This window comes from Leptonychotes weddellii, chromosome 4 (genome assembly GCF_054177405.1).
Source record: "Leptonychotes weddellii isolate Sample4059 chromosome 4, ASM5417740v2, whole genome shotgun sequence".
Lineage (NCBI taxonomy): Eukaryota > Metazoa > Chordata > Mammalia > Carnivora > Phocidae > Leptonychotes > Leptonychotes weddellii.
The window spans coordinates 92,895,104-92,905,665 of record NC_138372.1 but is presented as its reverse complement, the minus strand read 5'-3'; the positions used below and the strand labels follow the sequence as shown (position 1 = coordinate 92,905,665).

Sequence of the window (10,562 nt, the reverse complement as noted above, 5' to 3'; positions counted from 1 at the left end):
TGTCAGGGTCGGGAGTTCAAGCCGCACGTTGGGTGGAGAGATTATGTAAAATAAATAAATATATAAACTTGCGGGGCGGGGGGGGGGAAGACTCACTTAATCCTAAGTCTAGATAGGCTCTTTAATGCCTTCTATTTGGAAGTCCATCTATATTACTGTATTTTGCCAAGATGGCCATTACGGAAGTTCCTGTGCCCCACGATGTTTTGCAATGTGCCTTTGCCCCTTCTCTCATGAGCAGGTAGAAGCTGTTCTCCACCTCCTTAAATGTGGGCAAGCTCTGTGACCACTGTGACCAAGATAATGATGGAAGTGACACTGTGCCAAGAACAGGAGTAGCTCTTAATTGTCCTGGCAACATCTACTTCCTGTCTGTTGGAAGCTAGCTGTCATGTAGAAGTAGAACTACCCTGAGACCACCATCCTATGAGAGGCCCATCCCAGGAAGAAAGCACTGGAAGACAAGAAGCCATGGGGGGAAAGAGAAAAGCCAAGGAGCACCACATCTCCAGACACGTGAAGGAAGAAGCTATGTCCCAGCACCAGCCACCATCGGATGGCAGTCCCAGGAGAGACCACCCCCAAGCGAGAGCCATCCTGCTGAGCCCCGTCAATCCACATAAATTATTGTTTGAGGCCACTAAGCTTTTGGATGGTTTGATACTCAGTGCAGATAACAAGGACAGATACCCAGATAGAAGTCTACCCAGTGTTTTGCAACACAAAGTATCAGTAACAGTAACAGTTATGGTAAGTAGTACTGAGAGCTGAATGTATGTTAGGCAATTATAAGCACTTGTACTAATTCACTTAAATCCAATAACCACCCGTTGAGATAGGTTCTCTTACTCTCCTCATTTAATAGGTAAGGAAAGAGGCCCAGAAAGCCTAAGTAAGTTGTACGGCTAGAAAGTGCCAGAGCTAGGATTCAGACCCAGGCAGTCTGGCTCCAGTCTTCCTGCTACACCACATATCCGGTCGCTTTACTAATAGATTCCTGAGAGGAAATCCCAGAGACTGGTGTCTCCCAGCAGGGCCTACTGACCTTTCTTTGCATCTAGGCCTAGCATTTAAGTAGGCGCTCTTCTGATCGCCCCGATGGGTTCTCTCTTCTAATTGCCTGGGCTAGCCCACCTCCAACACAAACTGAGATGTCACCAACCAAATAAGGGTCCGAAGTGTGCCCCCCTTACCCAGGCCATGAGGCTGATCTCAGCTCCTCTGCCAGCTTCCCTTCCACTCCAGTTTTCGGGAGCTGGGCCTCCAGCTGGGACACTCTCTGGATCAGACTCTCCAGATCCTTTTTAGCCTGAAGCCCTGGGGGGTAGAAAGCCCCAGTGCCATCAGACAGCCACCCCTCATCCTCATCAGTGACACTATGAGGTGAAGATGCCTCGAGGGTGCCAATGGCCTTCAGCTTTCGCGGTCTCTCCAGACTAGATGAATAGTCACTTGTAATCGAGAGGGACCGGACCCGGCTCTTGAGGTTTTGAATGATCTTATTGGCATTCTGCAGTTGGGCCTTCAGGTCTCTGATGTCCTTATGTAGGATGGAGATGTCTTCCGACTTTCCAGATGCCTGGAACTCCTCCTGCTTCCCTCGAGGGCTCTCCAAGGGCTTCGTACCCGGGGGGCTGGCCGCTGGTGAGCCCAGGCGCCCCTCCACCAGGGCTGTTTCCCTGAGGCTGTCGTGCTCCTCACACTCTGAGAAAAGACAAAGACATCTTCCTGAATAAAGCTACGCCTCGCCTGCTGCTATAGCTGGAGGTAGCTTTGGTGCTGGGGATAGGAATTACTAGAGCAAAAGTTGAGGCGGTTACTTTATTCAGCCCTGTGCTTTACTAGCGTTCAAACATGGTATTTCTTATCCCCCCAACAGCCCTGCAGGTCAGGTACGGTCACCTTCTACTGCACTGAGTGTTTTCTCTTCTCTCCATTTCAGTTTGGTGGGTGTCCCTACAGTCAAAGTCCTTCTATGACGGAAAAACAGGTTTTTTAGCTTAGGGTTTGCATATCTGCAAAAGCTCATCTGGTCTCTTCATTAAAAAGTCAGCCTTAGATGATCATCTGTTGGATAAAACTTTTCTTCTTTTAATTAACAGCAGTATGTTGAAAACTAATTAGAGACGTTCCAACTCACACTCAGCCTCATGTTGGACAAGAGTTCTCTGCCAGGCTTCCTGTGCCTCACTGGTCCTGGGTCCCCTTCAGTCTACAATACCCCCTCAGCCCTACTCCTCTTCAGGTGTGGGACTGGCCAGCAGCTCCCAGATGTGAAGGCCAACTCCAGGGAGGCCAGGTGAGCCATGCCCTGGTGTTCCTACCGGGACTGGTGCTCTCCTCCCGCTCAGCCTCATTCTCACTTCGGCCGCAGGTCTCATAGCCCAGATCCTGGAGGTCCACCTGCACCTGCTTGCTGTCCTGCTTCACCAAGGATTCACCTGCTCAGGAAGAGACAGAGGGTGTCACAGAGGCTCTGAAGGTCCCACATACCCCCTCAACCTCAGTGGCACGTGCCTTAGCCCTCAGGGGGCACGGAGGTCAAAGTCAGAGTGGGATGGATGCTTCTTTGGACTCAAGTGGGAGAATAGACCACCCACTCCAGGCAGGATTTCTTCCACCAGGATGAGCCCATGTTTGCCACTGATGATCTCACCTACAACAACTGAGGCTTTATGGGGACCAGACATCTTTAAGTTGGGTATTATATATATTATCATCCCTAGAAGCCCCAGTGAAACTAGCAAGTGCTTTATCCACAGAGGCGCAGTAAATACGTGAATGGAGCTGAACTAATTTAGAGTCCTAAAACATCGAGATCCATACTGTTCTATAAGATAGCTACTAGCCACACGTGGCTACTTCATTTTAAATTAACTAAAATTAAATAAAACTCCCAAGTTGAACTAGCCACATTTCATGTGCTTCATAAGCATTTCCATCACTGCAGGAAGTTCTATTCGAAAGCATGGATTCTCAACCAATGGTGAGGATGTATTTTTGAAGAATATGATTTGGTGCCAAAAGGAGGAGAGAAACCATCAGTATATGTTGAGAGACGTAAAGCATTTTGCTGACTATACCAGAAATCAGCAAACCTAGATGTTAGCCCATTTCCTCCCTATATGCTCACTGCAAGCTTGCTTTGTCTTTATTCTTCTCTGCCAGGTGCAAAAACTGAAGTTAAATATCCATTTCCACAGTTCTGGGACCCTGGTCAGGATTAAATTTGTTTTGAGGCTGGGGAAGAAAAGGGAAGTGTGCAAAGCACATAGCTTCTCAGAAGACAGACGCCCTGGTGATGGTGAACCTAAGACTTACTAAGCATGACTCTGTATTTCTCCAGCTGGTTGGCCTGGGCAAAGACCGTGGCTTCTGATATCAGCAGCTTCTCCTGGAGATCCTGATAGCGTTGTCTGCACTGAGCCAGCTGGGAGCGCAGGTGCTTGGTGGATCCGGGAAGGCTAAATTCTGACTGAGGCCCCGGGTCTCGGGCCTGGGACCGGTTATCCAGCTGTGAAAAGAGCCAGCATAGGGACCAGGCAGTCACGGCCCCTTCCCCTTCTGAACCCTGTGGACTTTATTCATGGGTTTGTTACGGCATTCCTCACGCCATTTGGTAGTGGCTTGCTTTCCAGCTCTGAGCTCCTGCAGAGCTAGGATGTTTTATTCATGTCTGTATCTACAGCACACAGTACAGTGCCAGTAGGGTCCACTGAGGAGCAATCAGTAAACACTGGTTCAGTGGTTGAAAAGAGGGGGGGTAGAAACCTCTCCTCATCTCTCCCTGTGCTCCTGCCCCACTTTTGTCCCCCCACCCAATCCTCTATATTCTCCATTTACTCAATACTCAGCAGAGCCTCTCCCCTTACGAGGCTCCCGATAGCCCTTCCTGCGGCTCAGGAACAGACACCTGGGATGAGCTGTGACAAAAATGGCAGTGATAAGGAGAGAGGTCATTACACACCACTTGTCTGGGCTGCCTTAACCCCCAGGCATCCCTATAAGCATCCCATTGAAATGATCTGTTTTGTGCCATCTTTCCTCACCGTACCAAGTACTTATGGGGCAGAGACCAGGGCTTGCTGCCTTCTGCCCAATGCCTGGTGTGTTATCTGGAAAATTAAGCGCTGAAGAAATATTTATGAAAAATTAATTACCCAAGTAATATTTATGAGATAATGTTGTAAAAATTTTTCTAAAGGCTGAACGTGTGAGGACCATTATTACCACTACTTGGGGGGCAAAGGTGCCCTTGTCTCAGTCCCTTCTGACCCATGGGGGCAGAACTGTTACCTCCAGCCCTTCTCCACAGGTCTTTCATTCCATCTAATCCCACACTTACTTGGTGGCCATCCACGGCAAGGGCAGCCCCAAGGTCAAGGCTCTGGGGTCTGGGGCAGGGCCTTATGGTCACGTGCTCCTCCTCTTGGTGTTGGGGCTTCTCGGGAGAACAGACCAGCTCTGTGTTCATTCTGTCAATCTCCCGGGCCAGGGGCACAAGGAGCTCTGGACTAAGCTTACTATTCCCATCCTTGCTGCTCAGCACCAGCTGTTCTTTGAGGAGGTTGATGATGTTGTGAGCATTCTTCAGTTTTCCCTGGAGCTTTCTGAACTCAGCCTGAAGGCTATTCTCATTCAGACCGCCTCTGGCTACCACAGTTTCCACTGTCACCTCGCCCTTCTCCTTGTCTTCCTCAATCTCCCATCCATCAGACATTGCTTCTCCCATCTGCTCTTTCAGCTCTGCATTCTCAAGGCAAAGGCTCAGCATGGTGTTCCTGCAGGAAACACACACACACACACACAATGAGGGGCTGGCTCCGCTCTCGGCCTCAGTTCCTGTAGCCCCCATCTCGGTCCAGCAGAGACTCAGAGACACCCCAAAACATGAAGCAACTTCAGAGACGAACAAGGGCTCCCTTAATTTATAGACAAGGAACCAAAACTCAGGAAGAGAGACTTGCCCACACCACCACAGCTACTTGGTGGCAACACAATCCCTAAAAATCTTGGACTCAACACATCTGGTCTAGTTGTCTTTACCCTGGTCATTCAGCCTCATTTTTTTTTTTTTAAGGTTTTACTTATTTGAGTTAGAGAGAGAGAGCGAGAGAGCACAAGTAGCAGCAGGCAGAGGGAGACGGAGAAGCAGGCAGGGAGCCCAACACAGGACTCGATCCCAGAACCCTGAGATCATGGCCCGAGTCAAAGGCAGAAGCTCAACCGACTGAGCCACCCAGGTGCCCCCTCAACCTCATGTTCTAATTTTCAGTGGACTCTGGAATAAACAAGGTACTTACAGTGTTAAGAAAAAAAAAATAAGGAAGACCTTGCCTGGGGCAAATTTATTATGGGTTCTACAATTCTATTAATTATCATTGGTCAGTTTTCAACCACTGGATGAGAAATTGGGACCTAGGAAAATAAGAAATAAATAATACCAATCAGAACTATAATCAAATGTACTTCTGTAATTATTTGCTTTATGTCTGGCTCTTATGATAGATCATCTTTATGAGGTCAGGGACTCTTTCTGTCCTGTTCACTCTGTATCCCCAGAGCCTACCACAAAAAACATTCATATTTGTAGAAGAAATAAAATGGATAAACAACTAATTTTCACCAAGACATCCTAGACTCCATCCTTTCTTCACACCAAACCCTTCACCAGGGTTGGATGGAAGTGATTAAAAAAAAAAAAACCATGGCTTTAACAAGGCAATTCATTTAAATAGGCAGTTCGCTTAACCTCTTTGAGCCTTGGTCTCCTTTTATATAAAATAAGGATAACCCATACCTAGTGGAGTCACTGGATGCTTAAATGAAATTGCATATATGGTCGGTCAGCTCAGGGTCTGCAGCAGAGGACTTTATTCTGCTGTACCAGCTGCAGACCTGAAAAGTACTAACATCAGAATCCTATGAGGTGCTTGTTAAAAAAAAACAAAAACTTTAGAGCTAAGGCCTATGGATCTACATTTTACTTAAGTTCTGCAGCTGATCCTTAAGCATGCTAAATTGAGAACTGCTGACTAGAAGAGGCAAGGGAAACTAGTAATTCACACCTGGAAGGATTAGCAGGTGGATATCTCCCTAGATTGGGTGTCTTAGAATCCTGAACTGGCTGGCTCAGTCAGTAGACCATGCGACTCTTGATCTTGAGGTTGTGAGTTCAAGCCCCACGGTGGGCATAGAGCTTGTTTAAAAACAACAACAACAACAACAACTTATGCTTTCACTTAAGTAGAATTTCACTTCAGTAGAAAGAAATATCATGGGGGTGCCTGGGTGACTCAGTCGGTTAAGCATCCGACTCTTGATTTCAGCTCAGGTCATGATCTCAGGGTTGTGAGATTGAGCCCCACATCAGGCTCCGCGCCAGGCATGGAGCCTGCTTAAGATTCTCTCTCCCTCTTCTTTTACCCCTCCCCCTCCTCGCATGCACGCTCTCGCTCACTCTCTCTTAAAAAAAAAAAAGAAAAAGAAATATCATGATAATTCAGAGTAAAAAAACCAGCATGAAGGATGATCACAAGAATATTTCCAAGATTGTTCGACAAAGTATATAGCATAGAAGAAAAGGCTTAGATATTAAAAATTGGGAGGCAGGGGTCTAGCCATAGACTAATATGCAACTTTGAGCAAGTTGCTAGAACTTTTTAGACTGGAGTTTCCTTGACTGTGAAATAAGGATTAGGCTACATGCCAAGGTCCTCTTCAGTGCTAATATTATTCTATGATTTGGGGACGTTTAAGTGGCACCTACTAGGCAGGGAAACAATAGGGCATGAATTAGAAATTGTACATTTGCATTGCTGTGTTCTAAACAACAGGCCCACAATGATTATGACCCTCAGGGATGAATGAATGAATGAACAGATTAGCCCTACATTATCAGCATGTTCTCCAAGCATCTTTTGAAAAAATGCCATTAAAAACAGAGTGGCCAGGGACGCCTGGGTGGCTCAGTTGGTTAAGTGTCTGCCTTCGGCTAAGGTCATGATCCCAGGGTCCTGGGATCGAGCCCCGCATCGGGCTCCCTGCTCCGCGGGAAGCCTGCTTCTCCCTCTCCCACTCCCCCTGCTTGTGTTCCCTCTCTCGCTGTGTCTCTCTCTGTCAAACAAATAAATAAAATCTTTTAAAAAAACAAACACAGAGTGGCCAATCTAACCAATGAATCAGCTATATGCCACTTTTGTAAAGTTAACAAAACAGCAGAGATTATGAAAATTGCTATTCCATGATTTAGGGATTCATGCTGCTAAGAGAGAGCTGAGGGGAGACGAAGGGGCCCCTGTATAAATCCTCCTCCCTCATGGATTATTCTGGTTCCACATGCAGCAGTGAAGCATCATGGGTAGCAGGACATTCCAGTCAATGCAAAAGAGCAATACCTGGCATACATTTGGGAGATTTTCACTCATGACTATGCGGCTAATAATGGGCACTATTATACTGAATTAAGACCAGATTTAAATCATCTGAATGATCACCATTATCCAGTATTATTGAGTTGTCTCTAAAGAATTCGAACCATTAACGCATGGAGCTTGGCATGTGGACCAAGAAGCCCTACAGCAGCACAAATGCCTTGGTTGCAGCGGGGTGACCTCCTTGGCTCTGGGGGCCTCTCAATGGGCAGGCTCTCCTCCTCTGGGCAGTGTCCTACCTGATGTGGGCCACAGAGGAGAATCCTGCTTCCTCAATTTGAGCCTTTAGCTCCTTCAGTTCCCCCTCAGCTCTCCTCTTCTCCTCTAAGTGCCGGTGGATCTCAGCCCTCAGGTGGAGCATTTCCTCTTGAAGACCTCTGTGACTGTCCCCTCCTATTGAGGAAGGAGGGAGAAGACGTGCATTCTGGGTCTCCACGGCTGCCAGGCTCTTCTCCAAGGCCACCTTGATGAGCTGAAAGAAAATCATAATTTAAAGAAGTTAGGTCATGAAAGAAGATCCGAGAGGAACATCAGATTGCAAAGGCAGCCTTTTTTTTTTAAGATTTTATTTATTTATTTGACAGAGAGAGACACAGAGAGAGGGAACGCAAGCAGGGGGAACAGCAGAGGGAGGGGGGAACAGCAGAAGGAGAGGGAAACGCAGGCTTCCCACCGAGCAGGGAGCCCGATGTGGCGCTGATCCCAGGACGCTGGGATCATGACCTGAGCCGAAGGCAGGTGTTTAACGACTGAGCCACCCAGGCGCCCTGCAAAAACAGCCCTTAATGGTAACAAAAAAGGCAGCCCTAAAATGAGCTTGCCCTAAGGACTTCCTCAGCCATAAGGGCCCTGGAGACTGGCCTGGGTGGGGAGGACACAAGAAAGCAGGGTGATTGCTGCCATGGGCAGGAAGAGCCGCATCCAGATGTGGGTGAGAAAAACACACAAGCACATCATAAATAAAAACCCAATGCAAACACATGATGTTTACACAGGACTGGAGAGTGTGGATGCTGTGATTCTTCTCTTCCTGGGGGACAGAGTCCCCTGAGAGACTTCTTACAAGACAGGAAACTTCCTTGACGCCACAACATCCGAGTCCTTGACTACAAAGATCTCGGTTTGAGACACCAGCTCTCCAAGCATAAGGCCAAGCCTGCACCTCAGGCCCTAAAAAGGAAGACTAAGATGGAAGGCACTCAGCTACAGGTAAAACAGCAGCTTAATTTCACCGGCAGCAGGAGCATCCCACCCTATAACTACAGAGAAGTTAAGTGAGGCCACCTGCCCACTTGTTGGTTATCACCCTTGTGCTAATGCCGCCAGGCCAACTCTCTCTACAAATCTCAGCACCTGAGAGGAAAAAAGGTGGAAATAACTTCCCAACACTTTTCTGTGTTTTGTGGATACTCCTGAAGTTACTCTTCAGTGTGTCAACTCAAGCAGATCACGTAGCTTTTCCTCAAAGGAGAGTTTTTTAAAGACTTTCTTTTTTTTTTTTTTAAAGATTTTATTTATTTATTTGAGAGAGAGAATGAGACAGAGAGAGAGAGCACGAGATGGGGGAGGGTCAGAGGGAGAAGCAGACTCCCTGCTCAGCGGGAAGCCTGCTTCTCCCTCTCCCACTCCCCCTGCTTGTGTTCCCTCTCTCACTGTCTCTCTCTCTCTCTGTCAAAATAAATAAATAAAATCTTTTAAAAAATAAAGACTTTCTTACAGTTCATCTGGGGTTCCTCTCCAGGTTCCCCCACACTTTTAAAAGTTTAGAAACCAAAACCTGGGTATGAGAACCCACTCAGTGTATGACCAAGTATTTTAGTGCAAGCATTTCCTGTCCATCCGTCCAATATTTATCTTAATACATCCCAATGCCACGTTGCTTCTTTCTCCTCTCCGTAACTGCACTTTGGGGTTCTACTTAGCTTTGGGTGCATTTTGATCTCCCAGCTTCCCACCTCTCTCCCACAGCTATTTCTGGCTCATGCGGTTTCTTCTATCTGTATTAATAGTGTGACTTGTACTTGTCGCTGGTAAATTCATTCTGGCTATCCAGAATCATTTCTCAATGATCCAAGTCCTCAAAATATTTTATGTGCATCTCCATAAATCAAGTAGTAGCCACTCAGTTGGGATGATTTGTAGAATTAATTATATGCTTTATACCTTCATTCAGGTCACAAATACATTGAACAGAACAGGGCCCCGAGCAGCTTCAATGGATCAATGATCGAGAGAGCTGCTTGGCCTGGCACAAAGCCGTAAACTTCTGCTTGTAACTGAGCATGGCGAGACCTAGGCTCTATGGGTAGAGTCGATTCACAGCATGGGTGTGCCATATGTATGTGCCATGGCGTTTAGTAGAACAGCAGTTGAGGTTGCAAAGAAAGAGAATGAAGAAAGGTGCATAGACACAGTTGCTCATTTCCCTGGCATTCCTAGGGTTCCGAGCCTGACATTTGTCTCCCTGGCTCTGCTGCTGGGCTCAGTTACACTGGCCTATCTCCGCATGTGCCACCAAGCACTTGGGACAAGATAAAGAAAGGGGGACTGGATAAAACCACTTTTGAAAATTTAGGACCTCAACCCTTCATTTCAACTATGTGATGCTACCTTTCTATATAAACCCTTTCCAACTAATTTAACTAAAATATACATTGCCAGGGTGTCTGGGTAGATCAGTGGGGTTAAGTGACTGTCTTCAGCTCAGGTCATGATCTCAGGGTCCTGGGATTGAGCCCCGCATCGGGCTCCCTGCTCAGCGGGGAGTCTGCTTCCCCCTCCGCCCCTGCTCGTGCTCTCTCTCTCTCAAATAAATAAATAAAACCTTTAAAAAATAAATAAATAAACATTGCCATCAGCTTTGAATATGGGCACTTTATTCTTCTCTAAAACCTAAGTGTTCCTTCTCTTTAAAAATAACATTTCACTTCGGGGCGCCTGGGTGGCTCAGTCGGTCAAGCGTCTGCTTTTGGCTTAGGTCATGATCCCGGGGTCCTGGGATCGAGCCCCATATTGGGCTCCCAGCTCAGCAGGGAAGTCTGCTTGTCCCTCTCCCCCTACCCCTACCCCCTGCTCGTGCTCTCTCTCTCTCAAATAAATAAAATCTAAAAAAAAAAAAACTCTCACTTT

The 10,562-nt window shown here is 47.1% G+C and overlaps 1 protein-coding gene across 1 annotated transcript in view; it reads right to left on the bottom strand.

Moving 5' to 3' along the window:
- The window catches only part of PDE4DIP (phosphodiesterase 4D interacting protein), a 197,250-nt gene that overhangs the window by 25,594 nt on the left and 161,094 nt on the right, over window positions 1-10,562 (bottom strand). Inside the window, exons 26-31 of the mRNA XM_081817111.1 lie at window positions 7,673-7,905; window positions 4,346-4,781; window positions 3,322-3,514; window positions 2,325-2,441; window positions 1,194-1,704; window positions 850-905 (exon numbers count right to left, since the gene is read on the bottom strand). Of these exons, the coding sequence (XP_081673237.1) occupies window positions 850-905; window positions 1,194-1,704; window positions 2,325-2,441; window positions 3,322-3,514; window positions 4,346-4,781; window positions 7,673-7,905 (1,546 nt within the window). The remainder of the gene's footprint in view (window positions 1-849; window positions 906-1,193; window positions 1,705-2,324; window positions 2,442-3,321; window positions 3,515-4,345; window positions 4,782-7,672; window positions 7,906-10,562) is intronic.